This window comes from Colletotrichum abscissum, assembly GCF_030869225.1.
Source record: "Colletotrichum abscissum strain IMI 504890 chromosome Unknown Scaffold_27.1, whole genome shotgun sequence".
In the NCBI taxonomy this organism is placed as follows: Eukaryota; Fungi; Ascomycota; class Sordariomycetes; order Glomerellales; family Glomerellaceae; genus Colletotrichum; species Colletotrichum abscissum.
The window spans coordinates 606,543-626,307 of NW_026850176.1; the positions used below are offsets into that span (position 1 = coordinate 606,543).

The 19,765-nt window shown below is 55.1% G+C and overlaps 5 protein-coding genes across 5 annotated transcripts; 1 reads left to right on the plus strand and 4 right to left on the minus strand.

Moving 5' to 3' along the window:
* Positions 1–1,567: 1,567 nt before the first annotated feature.
* CABS01_10634 (autophagy-like protein 3) lies at positions 1,568–2,731 on the minus strand (the record flags this gene model as incomplete). The annotated part of the gene is made up of 3 exons (XM_060543989.1): positions 1,568–1,621; positions 1,679–2,150; positions 2,211–2,731. The coding sequence occupies 3 exons, from the start codon at positions 2,729–2,731 to the stop codon at positions 1,568–1,570; spliced, it is 1,047 nt and encodes a 348-aa protein (XP_060399191.1).
* An 824-nt stretch (positions 2,732–3,555) lies between these two features.
* Positions 3,556–4,619, minus strand: CABS01_10635 (uncharacterized protein; the record flags this gene model as incomplete). Its single annotated transcript, XM_060543990.1, has 2 exons — positions 3,556–4,023; positions 4,077–4,619. 2 exons carry the CDS (start codon positions 4,617–4,619, stop codon positions 3,556–3,558), a joined length of 1,011 nt encoding a protein of 336 aa, XP_060399192.1.
* A 475-nt stretch (positions 4,620–5,094) lies between these two features.
* Positions 5,095–5,651, minus strand: CABS01_10636 (uncharacterized protein; the record flags this gene model as incomplete). The annotated part of the gene is made up of 2 exons (XM_060543991.1): positions 5,095–5,253; positions 5,409–5,651. The coding sequence occupies 2 exons, from the start codon at positions 5,649–5,651 to the stop codon at positions 5,095–5,097; spliced, it is 402 nt and encodes a 133-aa protein (XP_060399193.1).
* Positions 5,652–8,962: 3,311 nt separating this feature from the next.
* CABS01_10637 (PH domain-containing protein) lies at positions 8,963–14,857 on the plus strand (the record flags this gene model as incomplete). Its single annotated transcript, XM_060543992.1, has 3 exons — positions 8,963–9,406; positions 9,463–14,662; positions 14,718–14,857. The coding sequence occupies 3 exons, from the start codon at positions 8,963–8,965 to the stop codon at positions 14,855–14,857; spliced, it is 5,784 nt and encodes a 1,927-aa protein (XP_060399194.1).
* A 1,620-nt stretch (positions 14,858–16,477) lies between these two features.
* On the minus strand, positions 16,478–19,542 carry CABS01_10638 (uncharacterized protein; the record flags this gene model as incomplete). The annotated part of the gene is made up of 2 exons (XM_060543993.1): positions 16,478–18,956; positions 19,022–19,542. The coding sequence occupies 2 exons, from the start codon at positions 19,540–19,542 to the stop codon at positions 16,478–16,480; spliced, it is 3,000 nt and encodes a 999-aa protein (XP_060399195.1).
* Between the last annotated feature and the right edge of the window lie 223 nt (positions 19,543–19,765).

Consider the following 19,765-nt stretch of genomic DNA (forward strand, 5'->3'; position numbering starts at 1 on the left):
GATTCGCAAAGTCATAACCCCAAGCGGCTATTCTGCACCTCCCCGTCGTTTGACAACTATCGAAGATACTCCGGGCAGTGACACTTAAAGCTGGACAGAGCAGAGAGCCTGAACGCCCACCTCCTGGCTTGTGGAAGCGAGAGTACCAAGATAGACGCCCCACGCCCCATGCCATCGCGTGGGGCTGCTCTCCATCACTATATCATGCTCCCGACATCACCATGATAAGCCAATCACACTGCTGTAGTCTAGAATCTGACTTGGCAGAACTGTATTTATACCATTTTCGCGTTCAAACGGCTCGAGTTCCATTCAATATTGGCCTAAAATCCCAGAATATGAACTGTAAAGGGGGATATTGCGAAGATAGGCACTACAATACTCGGGTCAGCCTACCCTTGGAGCAAAGCCTAGTGATACCCCTCTCGTGATGGAAGTGTTTCTCATGGAGTCCCTACCTTCCAAGTGATCAAGACAGCTCAAAATCCGGCAACCCGGAAAAGAAAGACTGGGGGCCTTCAGGTGTACGGATTTCATCACTTTACTTCCATGAGAACATCTCAAAAAAAAAATAAAAAAAATCATCACACGCTCGAGTGTAAACTCTTCTGCGTTCCATAAATTTCTTCCATGTCTGCCTTGCTTATGTCTAGTTCCCTAGTCGCTAATTGCCTCACAGACTACTCCAGCCGATACCATGCTCTTGAGATACCTTTACATCACCTCAGCCTCATGGACAGATAAAACCCAGAAGCTGCAGAGAAGAATCCTTGGCGTTCCGCAAGGTAAAAGAGTCGGAAAAGTCTCTCGTAGGTAGATTTCACACCCGTTGAAGGCGGCACCCCGATCCCCCGAGACAACTTCACATATCCCCTTTCGCGTCAAAGATAGGTAGAACATCAATCCGGCGAGCACAATGGGGATATCTTGTTGATGTTAAGCCTGCTACTCCCTCACCTCGAACCAATTTCCTTCACAAGTGAGCTCTACCCGAGCCTGAACTCCAGCCACGTCTCGCATCGTTTGGCACAAGCAGTACAGTCTCAAGCGCATCTCCGGCAGCCAAAGGGCCTATTCCAATAATGCGAGGCGCTTATCACTCCATCAAGGCTCAGAACTACCGTCAGGCAAGTACCATCCTATTTACATAGGAATACCAAAATCATACCATTCTCTCAATGAAGCACCGGCGAAGTTTCCAACATGAGATCTTGTCTGCTACGCACCAGGGTGAACGATAGAGATGTCGGTCGAAAGAACGCCCGTCGCGCTTCTCATTACACATTCCGTCATGAATCTCACATATCAAAAAGATAGGTCTCATGAGTGGTGTATGCACACCCTGACTTGGATAGAGATAATGCGGATCTTATACCGTCTCGACTTTGTAGTCTACTGAATTCTCGTAAGTCGCCATTTGTCAAAGTTCCATAATCTAAGTCCCCGTAATCCAATGACATAGGAAAGAGAGCCCATCGTCGCCCTGACACACCCGTTGCCCAAAAACGTTCCCATGAGAAAAAGGAAAAGCAAAACCGAGAGAGGAGCAGATGAATGATCCGCCCGACTATACTCCCATTGTGAAATCGTGCTCGATACCAGGCGTGACGCTGGCCATGAACTACAGCAAGTTAGCATCATCATTACCCTCGCAAACTTCGCCCACATCAGAACATACCTTGAGGAAAACAACCAGATACTGATCCACCCGGATCGCAACCTCCTGCTCGTCAACCTCGCTCTGCTCAACCTCCTCCCACTCGCCGTCCTTATCGGCAGCGGCCTGAGCATCCTTGACATCCAGCTTGCCCAGCTCGTCAACGAGTCCCTCCATGCCCTGGTCCCCACCGACGGCCTTGCCGGCGCGCAGCTTCTCGCGCCGGATGCGCAGGGCCCCGTCGGCGCGGTCGAGCATCGTCTTCATCACGGACGCGTGCTTGCACGGGTGCACGCTCGCCATCTTGATGTTGTTGGCGAAGAAGGGGAAGTCCTCGAGCGTCACCGTCTTGTCCTTGTAGTCGCCCACAATGTCGTCCATCATGGCGTGCGGCGGTAGCGGCTGGCCGTTGGGCGAGTAGCCCGAGAGGTATAGGCGGGGTGTGCGGTAATACGTTGAGTACATGATATAGAGGGTGTATGTCCGCCGGCCGCTGTAAAGCGCGAGAGGTTAGCAATGTCTTCTCAAGAAGAAGCCTCTACACGATCAGTACCTGTTCTTTCCATTGTCTCCTGCATCGCGGATGATGGCCTCGTCGTCATCTTCATCCTCCATATCCGGAATCTCATCGTCATCCTCCACAACCTCCCGGTCTCCCACATTTCCCGAGTCGTCCACCGTCCGCACCTCCTTCACCTTGAGCGGCTGCGAGCTCGCCAGCCCGCCCGTGCGAAGCCAGCCGTCTTCATCGTCGTCGCCGGTCCCGGAGCTCTTGCCGCCCTCCACAACGGCCTCCTCGTGGCCCGCATCGCCGGCGAAGTCGTCGTCGAGTCGGCGGTTGCAGGGGACGTTGCGCGTGACGAGGAACTGCTTCCCAGGAGGCAGGTAGCTGACGCGGCGGCTGTCGGCGTCGGCGTCGCCCCAGGACCAGGTCGGGAACTTGTAGACGAGGTAGTCGCCCGCGGCGACGAACTCTTCGGGGGTGATTTGGCCCGTCTGGCGGAAGGTGGACTTGTGCGATACCGGCGTGTACCGGTCGCGGAGTGTGTTGACGGTCGAATAAAGAAGATTCATCGTTGACGTCGATCTGTGTCGTATAGGTAAGCTTCGGTATATCGAGTCGGTGGCGCCGTGTGTTGAATGGTATCGATGGTCTCTAAGTGTATAGTTGCTTTGTGGTGATGCGATCGTCTTCAGTGGTGTCCTTCTTGCTGATGAGAAGGATGTTGTTGGTGAGGGTAAGAAAGACAGCCTAACCCTCCGCCGACTCTGAGAATGATGTAGTTTGTCGTAGTTCCGCCTGATGTCGATGAGTGGGAGTCAAGCTCGTGGCAGCTGTTCAGGGCGATCACATGGATGGCGGGGTTGTCTCACGATTGGACAGGGAAGATGGTGGCGGGGTTGCCGCCTGCCTGCGCTAGTGCTGGGGGATCTGCTTATCTTATCGGCCGTTGGAAGCTACCTACGGAGTACTGTAGGTACTAATCCGCTTAGGTACGACAGACAACAGCTTCCTCAACACAGTTGAGCCATTGAAACCGGTGGAAGGGCACGGATCGCGCTGGTTCGAGCTGTTTTGCTGCAGCATAGGCTGACTCTGATGTAGCCTGAAACTCACGCCTGGGTGGCTGTTGAGTCGCCCTTTGACTACATTGGAAGTGTGTTCCTCAGCTTTTGATCTCGAAACTAGCTAGACAAAGCTGTCGGAAGCCGGAGAACAAGGGAACATCTAACATGTAGCTTGGCATTCTCATCTCGAGGGTGGCCCTCGCCATCTCGCTCATGCGATTTGGACCAGAGTCAGTGTCATGGAAGCTTCACTTAGACTGGACAGCATGCCCAGAGACGAATGGTATTCAGCCGCGACAGGATCTGTGGTATCTTTGAGTCCTAGCATCCTATTCCTCCTCCTCACTACTAACTTCCTCCCCTGCTTCTATGGCCTCCTGCCGCCGCTTTGCTGCGCGCTCCCTCTTTCGATCCAGCAACTTCTTTAACCTCGAAGCACCATTGAAGACGCCGTTCGTCCCTGACCCGCACGCGGCGCATGTGGGGTCCTTCCTGTACCTCTTCAACGCGCAAGGCTCGCAAAAGTAGTGACCACACCTCGTGATGATCGGCGCCTTGTAAGGCTCCCTGCATATGATACAGGCGAACGGGATATTCTCCAACATGGCCTCCTCGTCGTCATCATCGTCGTCGGCCTTGGTGCGGTCCGCGCTGGCAACGACGGTTCCCGCAATGTTCTTCTTCCCCTTTGTGACATTCTCCCACTCCTTGTCGAGCTGCCATCCTTGCTTATAGTCTTCTCTGGCGTGGAGGTACTTGCAGTTATCGCCAAAGCCACAGAAACCGGTTTGTTTGTACTAAAGATTGTTAGTATCTATGATTTGAGGAGGTAACGTGATGAGCAACTTACGTCTTTGCAAACGTCTGGTGCGAAATCGGTGACTGTGATTGTCCTGATGTTGGTGGGCGCCTTGATGGGGCCAACTGTCTTGTTTGGGGCGTCTGGGTTCTTCGTGATGAACGAAGTCTGGTTCGCCAGCCCCTTGTACGTTCCGTCGGGAGCCTGCGATGTCTTTGCGACAGCTCGCGAGCTGCCTAGTAGGTTCTTTGATGAAAGAGCGTCCTTGCCATCCTCGTCGTACCAGTTGCTTTGTTTCGTGGCATCGTTGGAGTCTGATATGGGCACGCTGCGATCGGCGGTAAACACTGTGGCGGAAAGGTCTTGTTTCGACTTGGCGATGTCCTTGGACGAGGCCGTGATGGCGCCTGCCTTTGTCTTTCGCCTCTTGACCCGCTGGCCTGCTTCGTCTTCGGAGGATGAGTAGTCGGAGTCGGAGTCGCTATTCACGGGCGGCGGTGTTGCGGGTCTTTTGCGGATGTTGGCTTTGCCCTTTGCGCCGCGCCGCTTGAAAATGGCGACTGGCGCATCTGTTGCTGGGGCGCTGTCGGCCATGTTTGATGGGTCTGGGCCTCGATCGCGAGTGTACGTCGGTGTTTGAAGATGGACGGAATATTCTGATTTCGTTGATACAGATTTTCTAGTGAGTCTTTGATGATCGGCAGCTAAGGCTAGGCAACGTCGGTAGTTGAGAGAGAAGTTTGGGGTTACCCTTGGTCAACTTTAGCTTTGATGGCGATCATCAACACTCGGGTTCAAGAATACCTTCTAGAATGATCAGGTCAAGCCACAGGGCTGACAAATTTCGTGGCTTGAGCGAAAGACCCATATGGAGGGGCGAAACCAATCAGATGCCTGGACTGATACGGCTTAGCGTTCTGGGGCGGCGCCGAGTCCAGCTACCAGTCAGGAAAATCGGGAGGCTGGAAGACCAGGGAACGATTGGTCAGAAATAGGAGAGACCAGTACACAGAAGGTTGCAGGGATGAGCTTCCCAGCTGGGTTAGAGCTGGCTCATGGTGGATGCGAGCTAAGATTGGCCAAAGTTATGCGACCAAAACGAGTTTACCCCAAGGAAACATCTGGGCGCGTCTTCACGGGCATTGTTTTGAAGCGATGCGATATGGCGGTATGGATTGGCGGGGATGAGCCCATACGTAGTAGATGGGCGACGATGGATGGCCGATGCCTTGTCGATGCCATGCCATGCCATGCCATGCCCTGCGATCTGACATGACTGATTGCTTGCATGAGCACATGTATCCGTACTAGCTGGGAAGCGGTATTCTTTGGTGGGGTCGGGATGGATGCTGTTCTTGTGAACACTCTCGCGGTCTCACTCACTGTGCTGTCTGCCGTGCGCGTGAGAGAATGCTGCCATGTTGTTGGAATGGGCTGTCTGGATTGGCTACGGATGCGGCTGTAGCAGCGGCAGCCACACGGATCGTCTGTCTGCGAGAGGCAACGGCATTGGACGATCGAATGGAGACGTCTCCTGGGTGGTGCATGAGGCCATGGTAAAACAACAAAACAACTGCATGTTGAAGCCATGAGTTGATTTTGGGTTGCAAAGCTGACCTTCTGCATGCAGTAGGTAGCTGCCTGTTCCAGGTAGCTGACTGAATAAACTCACCTCCTGCATTTGTTTCCTAGGTAGAGTGGCAGAGCCCCCCATGCTATGCATTGCCCGCAATCTTGAGCTGATGTCCCCATTTTCTCGTCCCTGCAAATGCCGCCCCAGTGGCTTTGCTACGTCTCGATGAATGGATCCCAATGGTCTTCGCTAAGGCATGTTGAAATTGAGGGCTTTCAGATGAATGCTTAGAGCTGAGCTGGGCGACGATGATGACGATGATGGGCAGATGACGAGCTGTTCGCCTGGGTACCTAAGGTAGGATCCTAGGTACTTGACCCAACCAAGGTCAATTTACATACATAAGACGGGTAGATAGGTAGTAGTACGGCAGATCATGGATAACGACGGGAATATGGAGAGAGGTGCGGCTTAAGTCACTGCTAGTGTGATGATGTGTTGTTGAGCTGCTGTCAGTTGATGGCCGGCTTGCACGCCACAGCTAGGGATCATAGCACATTATCGATAAGCACCCGTTATTCGTACAACAACAAGGCCATTATCCACCCAGTCCGCGAACGGATGCAAATGACACGAATGGGGCAGTCGCAAGGCAAACTGTCAGGTACCCGAAGTTGTGCAGTTGCACAGTCATAGGTGCAGGCATTCTGCAGCTCCACGGTGGAACCCAAAAGACAGCGAGACCTGGCAAGCACCCTGCGTTCTGGACAGGCATGAGGGGTGAAATTGACAGGCACAGGCACAGGCACAGGCTCAGGCTCAGGAACAGGAATAAAATGGATAGTCGTTGAGATGGGTCTCGCCTGTTGCTATTCCCAGTCAGGAGACGGGGGGGAGCACAACTCTCGTCTAAACCACACTCCATCTGGGTCCTGGACTCCTGGCCACCTGGTCTAAAATCACTTGTATCCATATACTCCTTACACAGTGGTTGTGCACGCATGCCGTAACGCGTGAAGGGGGAGAAGCGCATCGCTGGTGGTGAATAACAATGCCCTTGTTGGGAATATTCTCATGCTCTACGCAGTACTGTGTACTGTATTATGGAAGTGTGGATTGTGTAAGGAAGGTATGAAGGAACAATTTGAGGATACTTGAAAGTGAGAGAGGATCCCCTCGTGCCTTCCTCTTTCCACTCTCCTCCTTCTCTCTTTCGCGACTTTGCCCTTTCCCAAATTAATTACTAACCCCTTCCACGTTCTCTCCCTCCATCCCTCCTTCTCCTCCCTTTCCCCTCCTGTCGTCCGTCGTGTGTCTGTCTCTTTCCCTTTGCCGACGCCGACACCCGCCGACCGTCGCCTCCGTCCTTCCTTCTTGTGCTTCCATCCAGTCGCGTCACTCTACTCAGACGGGCATCGACCTCGTTGTTCCTTCGCGACCTCGAGTCTCCCCTTCAGTTTGGAGCATCGCGCCAGGAGAAAAAGACACAAGACCAGCAACAAATAGCGTCACAGGAAAGAAGAACCTTGTTGCCGAATAAAGACGAGGACGTAATTGTCTATCGTCTTGATCATCGCGACTTGGACCTCTCTCTTTCTCCTGCTTTCCGTGCTGGTTCGGGGGCATCCCATCTTTCTTTCCACCTTTTTTTTTTCTCGTTCTAATTTACACTGCCTTTTTTCTATTCAAGCTTTTGTTACTAGTTACTCCCACCTTCCCTACAATCGCCCTAAAAACGAACAGGTATCTTACCTGCAGCTACCCGACCTTATTCCTTCGCTATCTTTCTACGGGCCAATACCCGTTCCGTTCTTTCTTACCTAGTTTTTGGTCCGACTCTTCGCGCCTTCCTCCGTCTGCCGCCGCCGCCGCCACCTCCGCGCTCCGCTATACGTCAATCTTCCCGACCGATCGGTTTGCGACTCTGCTCAAGCCAATACCACCTGGTGCTACTTTACCTTACCTTACCGTATAGGTAGATCTAGCTACCTTAGGAGAGTCAGAGGGACACCCCCAACGGTCCTATCTCGTCACCTCACTGTTCACCGCCGCGCGTGGTCGCCTCGTATTACCGGCCCGTAATCATCTGCAGAATAGTCTCAACTGAGACCTCAGCGCTCTTCGAAAACGCCAGCTCATTTACTTTTTCTCCCCTGGCATCTTTCGCCTCTATCCGCCGACATTCACGGGAAACGGCAGACGTTTCCGTAATAATCCCATTGTCTTATTCTTTGCCGCCGTTTTTTTTGTTTCTCACTGTCCCTTTCCCCGGACATAGGCCGCTCTTGCACTGCACACAGTCACGCAACACACGCCAACAAACCCCCGGTCGTTCGTTGCCGTCTCCAAAGCACCAACCGCTTTTAGGTTCTTAACCTTCCGCCGTCTGGTTCTTTCTTCTGCCCATCGGATCCTGCGGCTTTCTAAAAAGGTACGTAAAAGTGTCTGTGTGTCGAGAAGGGGAAAAGAACCAAAAAAAGGGACGAAAAAGTCAAGAGAGAAGAAAAAAAAATAGACCCCCAAAAAACACAACGCCGACCTGAAGTTCTGGCGCAAGAAAACAAGAGCAACCACAAGGAAAGGAAAAGGTGCGGGCGCGCCTAGCTCATCCCACCACCCCGTCCCATCCTCTTAGCTGCATCCTCCGTGCAGATACTCAAGGCCAAACAACAAAGCAGACAGGCACTGCCTTGCTTCTACTGGTCGCGTAGCGCATTTTTTTCTGCAGGCCCTGACCATCGCTCCATAGGACCACCACACACAACCCGCCAGCGCCTGCGCCTGCGTAAGGAACCACTGGGGACCGCATTCCAGTCAACAACACAACAATCCATCGCACCGCAATCGCTGTCCTCTGTCCTTCTCAGGTCAGCTGTGGGAGGGGGAACACAAACAACAAAGCCCCCCGTCAACGTCAACAAAAAACATCACGCATCCCCAGTAAACACCACTCTCTTCCACCTACTTCCCTTTGCGACCAGCCCCGACTTGCGCCTTCAATTCCTCGGCTTTCAACTCTTTTCTACCTTCCCTCGTTTATTCCTCTCCTCCTCTCGGGTTTTCTCTCCCACGTGGGTGACGACATCTTCCCCTTCTGCACACGGCAGCCGGCTCTGCACGCCCCGCGCTTGTGTTGCAGCTCATTACCTCAGGTCGCCCTATCCCCCGTTCGGTACCGGCTATTTCCCTAAGCTTGCTTGACTCGGCCGATAATTGCGACAGCACAACTCTCTGTCTACAACCACACCACCAGCAAGCAATCAAGGCCTACGAGACGACAACAACATCGCTGCTCCGCGGATACGTGCACTGGATGTCGCCACAACGTATCTGACGGCGGCATCCCCCATTGTTTCCACCCAACATGGCTACCTCACTCGCCGTCGATAAACCCCATCTGCCGCCTGTTGAAGCGGATATGAATGATCCTTTCGTATCCCCGCCTGGCCCAGCCCACAATCGCTACTCTACCTACGACAGCCAATCCTTCAGCTCGTCGCCAGGCCAGGCGAAGCGCGCACTACAAGCACATATTGCAGATACTGAACGACGACTTGACGAAGCCGGAAAGCTAGGAACTGCACTGGTCCACCAGCGCAAGGAACTTGCAGAACGATTGAAGGAAGTGGAAGAGCAGGAGACAGAAGGCGAACTCGCTCCCGAGTTGCGCGCCAAGCTCGCCGATATCGAAAAGGAGTACAATGATGTTGCTCGAGAGACTGCCAGGGCTTTCTTGCCCAAGCAGAGAGTTCCCAGCAATGAAGCCGCTGGAGGCTCACCCTACGTCCCTGATGGAAGAATAGGAAGAGTAAGTCTGCGCCGAATACATGTGGCGCATGTCTGTTCCGGCTAACCATGTAATAGCGCTCCGTCAGTCCATCCAAATTTGAGAAGCTCGAGATTCAGGCCACCGGATCGCCTAGTAAGCTCAGTGTCCCGAACCGCAAAGTTAGAAACCAGCCCGCCAATCGCATCCACGATATCGAATTTGCCGCCGAAATCAGCACATCCTTGATTGCCCAGGTTCGCAACCTTCAATCACTCCTATCCGAAAAGGATGAGGAGCTTCGCGACATCAAGGTCGACAAGTCCAAACTTGAAATCGAGAACGAGAACTTTCAACAACGCGTTAAGACTCTGGACGAAAGCGAGAATCGGTACAAGGACGAGAACTGGAACCTCGAGACTCAGATCCATGATTTGATCGCTTCGCAAAAGGACGCCGCGGATCGAGAGAAGAAGCTCACGCAAAGCCTCAATGTTCTCCAGGTGGAGAAGAACTCGGCGCAGAAGGAGCTTGATGATGCTAAAGTCTCACTTGCCAAGCTCGCCGAGGAGCATGAGCGAGCTGTGAAGCACCTGGACCTCGACTTGACCACCGCCAAGCGAAATGCGGCCACGGCGGAAACCGAGAGAAACGCCTTGCGAAGAAAGGTTGACGACTTGATGAGCCAGAACACGGAACTCGCCAAGGCTATTTCAGTCCAGCGCGGCCGCATGTCCGATCGCGACTTTGTTCGTGGCGTTAGCGACGAGGACTTTGAGACTGCGACGGACGGTTTCACCCCCGAGCACTCGCCGCCGCCATCGCCCATCAAGGGTACTCCTCGCCATGCTATGCTCGAGTCCGAGACTCTCAAGAGCTCTCTGTTGCATGCCCAGCGAACCATCCAGAGCCAAAAGACTGTCATTCACCGTGAAAAGACCGAGAAGCTCGAGCTTAAGCGACTCCTCCAGGACACGCGCGATGAGTTGGAGAAGCTTCGTACTGACGCCGCCCCGGCCCCTGCTCGTCGCACCCGCAAGGTTGAGTCGCGAGAGTTCAAGAAGCCGTCCCGCGGCTTGCTCGGCGGTCACCGTAGCAGCAGGAACGAGGTCTACCAGGACGACAACGAATGGGAAGAGGCCACTGAAATTGGTAGCCCGAGAACTTCACCCACCCTTCGCTCCAACTCCGCCGTCCGCAGACCCGGCAGCCGACCCGGTAGCAGCTACAGACCCCAATTCACGGACGTCAGTGACGCTTTCGAGACTGCCAACGAGACTAGCGACGCTGCCTTTGAGACTGCCAATGAGCGTGGCACGGAGACGGAGGACTTCCAGACCGGCGTGGAGGACTTCTCTGGAGGCGACGACACCGAGACTGAGACAGAAAGCCCATCTAAGGGTCGTGAGCTGCGTCCCCAGACTCTTGTAATGGGAGGAGGCCGAAACTCATACGACAGCACTGCGTCAACCTCAGCCGATGAGGATGAAGAGTACATCGAGTACAGGACGCCAACGTCGCAGTACAACAACCAGCGCATGCGCGTCAGACTTGGACGAGGATTGATGAACCGCCGTTCTAGGCAGGTCAGCGAGGAGCCAAACTTCCAGAGCAGCCCCGCCAGTGCTGCTACAGGCAGCGCCACTGGAACACCACAGCCTACAGAGGGCCAAAGCTTGTTCGCAGAGCTCGGCGAGCTTGAGAACAGTGATGCTGAGAGCATTGAAGAGACACCAAGCCGTGCTAGATCCGCAACCGCCGATTCGACATCCACTCCGGCAGTGCCCACTCTGTCGCACGATTCAGTCAATACCGGCAGCATGACGGACCCTGTTAAGAGAGCGGCCGCAGCTTCGAGGCCCTTGATGGTCGACTCTGGTATGATGACAGAGCCCATGATTGAGTCGCCTCCGTTGTCCCCTGTTAGTGTTGTTCACGACGAGAAGGCCGAGTCCTTGGGATCTATGATGGCCGCCAGCCAGGTCGCCCGTCACTTGTCCCAAGATGATGCCACGGATGGAGTGCGCTCCAGACCGTTGTCTACGCTTTCGTACAGTGACTCTGGTGCTCAGTATGATCGGGATATGGAGGCTAAGCTGGCACAATTCCCAATGCCGCCATCTAGCCCGCAGCACTTTGTCCTGCCGCCGCCTCCCGAGCTCAGTTTGTCATCCATTGACACTCAGGATATCGAGCCAGTTGTTGAGCCCGTGACGCCACCTCCTGCTCCAGCTCCTCTGACCATGACATCTCTCGTGTCAGAAATCGTCGAGCCCGTTGCAGAGCCCGAGATTCCGGCTCCTGTCTTGGCCTTCACTTCGCTTGTCTCGGAGATTGTCGAGCCGAAGGCTGAACCCCCGATCCTGCCTCCGACCCTGAGTATCTCGACATATCTCTCAGAAGCGGTCGAGCCAGTGGCCGAACCTGAGGTGCCGCCTCCGGTCTTGAGTCTGTCGGCTCTTCATGCCCACAACCTTGAGCCCGTGGCCGAGCCCGAGACTCCCCTGCCGACGCTCTCACTGTCGGCCTTGCATGCTCATAACCTTGAGCCTGTTGCAGAGCCTGAGACGCCAGCTCCTGCTCTTAGCCTGTCGGCGCTGCACGCCTACGACCTGGAGCCGGTAGCTGAGCCTGAGGTTCCTCCTCCAGCTCTCAGCCTCTCTGCTTTGCACGCACACAACCTCGAACCCGTCGCGGAGCCGGAGGTCGTGATCCCGGTGCCAGACCTTACCTTGTCGGCTCTCTTGTCCGAGCACATTGAGCCCAAGGAGGAGCCTGAGACGTCCAGATCTCTCGCGGCGATCCCTGCTCCCATCCCCGTGCCAATCTCAGCACCGGCGCCAACCCTCACTCTATCGTCGATTGCGTCCGAGAACGTGGAGCCGCGAGAAGAGCCCGAAGTCCCCGTCGTTGTGCCCACGCTCAGTCTTTCAGCAATCGCCACTGAGCATGTCGAGCCCAAGGCAGAGCCTGAAGTCGTCTTACCGGCGCCTACCCTCAGCCTCTCAGCGCTGTACTCTCACAACCTAGAACCTCAAGCAGAACCCGAGGTGTTGCCTCCCGCTCTCAGCCTGTCGTCCATCGTGGCCGAGGATGTCGAGCCCAAGGCCGAGCCCGAGATCATTCCGGAAGTACCGGCGCTCTCGTTCTCGTCTATTGCAGCTGAGAACATTGAGCCAAAGGCGGAGCCTGAGGTGATTGTGCCCGCTCCAGTACTCAGCCTCACATCGATTTCTTCCGAGAACATCGAGCCCAAGGCCGAGCCTGCGCCAGCTCTTACCATGTCTTCGATCTCATTCGCAAACATCGAACCTATCGCAGAGCCCGCGGTGTTGCCACCATTGCCCCCAGCCCTCACCCTCTCTTCCATCTCATCGGAGAACATTGAGCCCAAGGCAGAGCCCGAGGTTCCAGCTCCTCCGCCCTCACTCCTCGCGTACTCGGCGATCTCATCTGAGCACGTCGAGCCTCGCGCTGCTCCTCAGCCTGTTCTGGACTTCTCATCGGTGTTTTCTCAGCACGTAGAGCCCGCCATTGCGCCAGAAACCGCGGCGCCCAAGCACAATTTCGGTTTCTCCACGATCGAGTCAATTGAGACGCAACCCATTTCGCCCAGAAGCCCGAAGCGGGATGCTTTTATTCTCCCCCGCGACATGGATTCGCCATTCGATGAGAAGGATGCGCCAAGGACGCCCTCCAAGAATGCTCTGATGAGCTCCGTATTTGGTCGGGGAAAGAACAAGGCCTCTGACAGCCTTATTATTGCAGAGGACGACACTCGGCAATCGCCTAGCGACGAACGTCTGTCCGAGACTCCCGAGTCCCAACGGCCGTTCAAGGAGATTTCAACTAACGCCACCGGCCGCCCTGCACCCAAGGTCATCGTTCCCATGTCTGATTCAGGCGCCCAGACTTCCCTAACCGCTGATGCGATCGATGAGATGCTCCTCGCAAAGACCAAGGCCACGTCCGACAAGTCATTGTCGAGCTTCGGCACCCCGAGCACTCCTGGCACCGTTCGAATTCGCCGTCCTTCTCACGACAGCCTCAGCAGTTTCTCCACTGAGAACAAGATGGATACAGCATTCAGAAGGCCAGGAAGTGCCAACAGCAACCTCGCCCCTACTCAACCGCTACCTCCTCTCCCGCCCAACCACAAGGAAGCCATTGAGGCTGCGAGAACTGGATCGTCGCATAGTGCGGTTATGGGCCCTCCCTTGTGGCCTGCCTCTGCCATGAGAAACCAGCGACCACAGACTCCCAACGGCGCCGCCAGACCGCAGTCACCGCTGTCGATCTCGACATCAATGAAGGCAACTCCTGTTGCTCGCGGCGGCACGCGCGCTGGTTCAGCGTACGGCACCGCTGAGGTTCACTCGCCGACTAAGTTGTCTACTATGAGCAGACATTCTTCGGTGTCGTCGTTTGTTTCTGAGATTGACCACCGTTTCAACCCTCAGGCTGAGCTGGCTGCCGCAACAGGCTTCGGTCCTAACACCGATCCCCGCATGATCCAGGCCATCACACAGACCATGATTGGCGAGTACCTCTGGAAGTACACCCGCAAGGCCGGCAGGGGAGAAATGTCCGACAACAGACACAGACGCTACTTCTGGGTTCACCCGTATACTCGGACTCTGTACTGGAGTGATCGCGACCCGGCCACTGCTGGTCGTTCTGAGCTCCGTGGCAAGAGCGTTCCCATCGAGGCCGTTCGTGTGGTCACCGACGACAACCCAATGCCACCCGGCCTACACCGCAAGAGTTTGATCGTCATTTCTCCCGGCAGAACGATCAAGTTTACCTGCACGACTGGCCAGCGCCACGAGACGTGGTTCAACGCCTTGTCGTATCTACTGCTTCGCACAACCGACGAGGGCCAGTCCGATGTCGAGGAGATGGCCGGCGCCATCACTCAGGCCGACGTGGACGAGTTCAACCCGCAATTTGGCCGTCGCACCAACTCCACGGCCCGTCCCAGGCCGCCTCCGTCTCTGTCATCATACAATTCACGGACAACTCGTAACCAGTCTCCGGCAGTCGACATGTCAATGAACGTGCCTACGCTTACCCCGAACAAGCACTCGATTGCTCAGGCTCAGAGACCCACCATGGCTGGTAGGATTAGTGGCTACTTTGGCACCTTCTCGAGTCTGAGGAGCCGCTCCGCTGCGGCCCCGACCCCAAGCATCTACGAGGCTAGCGAGGTGCACGACAGCGCCGAAGACCTCCGAGAGATTATTGAGAGACAAGATCGGGACGCCGACAGGCTCGAGAACGTGCGCGCCTGCTGTGATGGTGAGTTGCCCTTACATTTGTGTTAAAATGGATTTACGTTGCTAACAATGACTAGGCAAGCACGATGTTGGTACTCTTCACCACCACCCTAAGAGGGGTCGGCCTTCTGGCGCCCATTCTCACTCTCACTCTCACTCCCAATCTGGACCATCAACGTCTGCCACACCCATGAGCACCGTAAGGGCGCGATCATGAAGTCGCTGCCAACGTTGCCCTTGAACATCTGTCTACATGCGGCTGTTGAGCAGTCTATCGTAATATAAACCAATGAAGCATCCTTCAAATCCACTCGCTACGCCAAGAAACTGGCCCTCCCCGTGGGAACACCTTCCCCACTCATGATCAATTCGCTCCCACGCAACGGATCACGACGTCTATGACAACCATCTCCTTGTCGTCTTTGCCTAGGATGCCCCGCCGCCCCGCAAGAGCCCAGGCCCCATTCTCCTTCCGGTTTCGACCTAATATAGCTTACGACTGCATCCAGGACCCTGGCGTCCTACGACCAAATTTCATTAAACGCGTCCTGCCTCACATGGCCTGTCTCGATTATCAAAACACCAATGCTCGACTACTGCCAGCCAACATCCGAATACCCCCGGATAATTGCTATCTATGCTTTGTCCTGTCCGACTCTGTTTTTCCGCTGTTTTTTGCCGGGAGCGACCTTGTCATGGTTTTAATTGTTTCATGGCACCGGCGAACTTGGGAAGGAAATTAAGAATGGGGTCCCCCCCTTTCAGGGAAGAGAGAACAGAAACATTGGCGTATTGTACTACCAGCTGTAATGGAGTCCAGTCTTGCTTCGTGTTCCTCTTGTCTCTCTTGTTGGATTGGCCACGGCAGGCAAACAAACACCACCCGAAATGGGAAACCACAAAAAAACAACAACCAACCACCCAACTTTTTCTATGTACACCTTTTTCTTCGGCTTTACTTTTCTTTGGGAACGTCAAAGTCTGTTTTTTTTTTATTCATGTTCAGTAGCTCCTTTTTTTTTCAGGGGCCAACCAGGCAAAAATGCCTAGCCCGGGGAGACCCGGGAGGAGTTTTTGGGGACACTATTGTAGATGTAGTTACTTGAATTGCCCTATTTTGCCCTGACTTGAGATTGCCCGTTGCCCTGACCTGATGTTGCTCATTTCCAACCCGCATTGATAGTGACTGTGCGAGGATTGATGTGCGGCCCATGTTGCGGGTAGGTGAGACTTTTGACGGCACCGTCCGAGTCCGTTTGGCGCGTTCTCGGGAACGAAGAAAGTACCCAGAGTCAAACGCGAGGGTAAGAATACGGCAATATTTGCGCGTTCTGGGTGTGGATCGTTTTGCACGGGACGTTCAATCTCCGTCCCTTTTTTCCGCTACGGCTAATCGAATGTGATGGATACGGATCAGGTGCGTTATATTGGTTTCGTTGTTCGTGTTCAGACATGACTGGGATCACCCGTTCAGCACAGGTCGTTGACTCCGGTTGGTGAGTGTTTTGATGAGCTTACTTGGCTTTAGACCACCGCCATCGCGAGTGATTCTGTTACAAAGCGAGAAAAACATGGAGTTTCGTACACACTGGAGTAGAGGAAAGACGTGTGTGTATGTGTATGTATATATGTACGCAATGTATACGGATCAGAATCTGGTATCCTACACTCTTAGGAAGAATAAATATTGCAAACTCCATGATCCGCTTCTCCCGATTCCCTAAACCCCCGATCCCATCCCATAATCAATGAATGCCATATGCTCACGCCTGATGTCATGATGCCCAACTCCAACAAACCCCATCCGGAACAAACGCAGACACTCCACCAAGAATCATTACTTCACCTCGACGCTCGGCCTCCCGTCTACGCCGACGACACCCTCATCCTGCTCATCCATCCACGCGGAATAATCGTCGTCGTCCTCGTCGACACCAGAGACATTCACCGGTTTAGCCACAATAGGATCGTCAAGCTTCGTATCCCGACGCTGCGGTAACGGCGGTGGCGTCCTGCTCTTGCTCTCCTCCTCCTCTTCATTTCCGTGCTCCTTCTTCTCGTCGACCACAATGCGATCTCGACCCCTCGTCCTTTCTTCCCGAGCCACGGTATCCCTTTCGCTGTCAGAGACGTCCTCGGCCCAGGGCTGAACGTACGCCGGCGGAGGCATACTCTCCTCCATGGGCGTCGAGGGTTCCGAGTCGAGCGGCGCTTCCACAACCAACAAACTCTCGCCACCGCCGTCCGCGTTCTTTCTCGTGTCCAGATGACGCCGCGAGGGCAGGGGCGGGGGCGGCACTGGTCTGCGCTCCGATTTTGCCTCCGACGTTGCCGCCGAGTGAGGCCGTTCAGGGAGATTCGGCGGCGCGATGGGCTTGCGCTTCGGCACAGGGATCGTCGTCACCTTGGAGCCTCTGACAGGCGGGGGCAACGGCGTACCTGGTGGAGGCAGAGGCTGACCCCTGCCCATCGGCTGGTTGAGATCGAGCGGGGGATTCTGCTCCGTCGAGGCGCCGTTCTTGGCGTCCTTGTGTTTCTGTATCGCGTTCCATCCCCACTGTCTCGCCGTGACCGCAGCGTTGGCAACGGCAGCGAGCGTCGTGCGCTTTCCCTCGCCGTTTGTCGATGCAGTCGAGTTCGTACTGCCAGTGTTCTCTCTCCGAAAGAGGCCCTTGGAAATGGAGCCCGTAGCGCTTCTGACTGAGGCTCTTGAAGATGTGGTGGGTGAGTTTGGGTCAGTCGATTCGTTATTGCGCATCGACTCCGAAGACGAAGCTGTGCCACGACGTTCCTTGGCCATCGGCGTGCGATCCGTCTCGTTCTCGTTATCTGTGGCTTCGCGCGAGGATGCGGAGGACTGGCTCGGCGCCTTTGCGACGGGTGGTGGTCTGGCGGGTGTCTCGGAGGGCGTCGTCACCGGCGTTGACCTTGCAGACAGCGCTGCCATCATGCTGGATGCATGATCTGGTGGTGACGAAGAAGGCTTGAACACGTCTGCGTGCGCAGCATCGGTGCCGACCACGGGGTTCGCTGGGCTAGATATCGATGGCGACCTGAACGGCTTAGGTATCGGCGTCGCGGTAGTAGGTGAGCCCATGGCATCAACGCTAGTAGAAGAGCTGTTCAAAGGGCTGTTTGGCCCCTTGTTCTGTATCTTCCTGCCGAACAGGCCCGTCGGCGGTGTGTTCTCAACGATCGGCATACTGTGGCTCTTTTCGATCGGTCTCATGTCGCTTTGCACATCGCCCGTCTCTTCGAGGTGATCGACCCCCTCCACGTCGCCCTCTCCAGCCACGTTGGTCTCCGCGCTCAGTGAGCTGACAACCGCATCGTCGTCATCCCAGATTCCGCCCCGCCATTTCTTGTGCTCCGTGTTGAAGAAGGGCATGTCGTCCCAGAAGGGCTGTACCAGAGTCTCGGCGATAACCTCCTTGATCCGGTTCTCAATCTGTCGTAAAATAATGGTGTACGTAATCTGCCTCGCGCTCACAATTGGCTCGATTGTCATTTCAATCTTTGGCATGCTGTGGAATGACAACCATATTCTGTTACTCGGCGGGGGCTTGATTTTGAATAGCATGTGGCCCTCGAGCTTCTTGATGACCACTGCGAGAACGAGATCGACCTCGCGGACTTTGAAGCGTGCGCCCAAGTCGATGCGGGCTGTAGCGGCAACCTCCATTCGGAAATTGCCCGTGTACCGCACATCGGCCTCCATTACGCATTCTCCCTCGACGTTTAAATCTTTATGACGCGGGTTTGTGATTATAGGTGCAGACTCGCCGGTGTCGATGCGGCGAATTGCAATGTTGGTGAGGAACGAAGGGCGCTTGACACGGGCAATCTTTTTGGTGAGCTTCTCACGGATCAAGTGTTCGAGGTCCGTCGTCCTGTAGATGCCCAGGAACACACGACCAATCATGGCATTCAACCACCTCGTGGATAGGTGCTCCTCGGATGAGTGCAGCTTCTGTACCAACGCAATGATGTTCTTGACCTCGAATTGTTTCGGCCTGGGTGCTTTCCTCTCAGCGCCAAAGTTTTGCTCCTGGTTACGGAGCATGGCAAAGTAAAAGTCCTCCTTGGCGGAACAGTTCTCTGAGAAGAGGTAGAACGGCTTGGATAGCTGGCTGTCCGGTCCGACCTCGGGGCCATCTGACCTCCTCGACAAACACAGCGCATTCCTCTTGATGTAAAGCTCGCCTTCTGGTGTGACATCTCCTCCCGAGTATATGCTAATGTCGTGGTGCAACAGAGAGACTACGTGCCGGACCTCGATTTGTTCGTCGTCGTCGAAAAGCATCAGATGCCCGTGTCTGTGGCAAGTTAGTCTCTGGAGTAGACGAGCAGTTACAAACGGATCACGAGGGGGGTCGCAAACCTCAGTACGACATAGAAGACATTACCAGCATTCTTGGGACGCTGGCTCAGCCCATTTCTGTTATCCAAGGGTCCTGGCGTCGGTTTCCGCTCGAATATGCTCTTGTACATGGTCTGATAGACGCTCTGGCTCGGCGCGGCGACGGTGGTTGGGCCGGTTGGGGTGGACCTCTCGATGGGCTTCGCGTTGATGCCCATGGGAGTGTACTCTCTACACACGGCAAAGTACCCCGCCGCGACGTCGTTATCCTGCGCCGAGCGCTTCGTAGCTGCCGCAGTGGCATCGTCCTTTGCCGCGGCCTTCACGGCCTCGAGAGCGGTGAGGTCGTCGCCGGGCTGGACGATGGAGCCCGGACCGCCGGCAGCGGTAGCGGCGTCGACAACTGGATCGCGATTCGTGTCGGCATCCTGTCGGTATGGGAGGGTGAAGTAGGCGTGAGCGAATACGGTGAGAATCACCAAAGGCAGGAAGGTCAGGCCTCCTAGGAGGTAAGTGATGAGGAAGCCGGTCCAGCCCCCCATCGCGCAATTCCCGGAGCTTTTGCCGGTTTGTTTCCCTCTCACACTTTGTCTGAACTCCTCACTCTTCGCGCGGCACTTGTAGCAGTGCTGCTAACGGAAGGACAGCAGACAGAGAGGAGAGATAGGCGGGACCATCGGCGCTTAGGTCGTTTACGAGAACGAAGAGTGTTCGGGCGGGGGAGAGTCGTATTGGATCGGCAGCGTGAGGCGGCGGTTGGTGGTG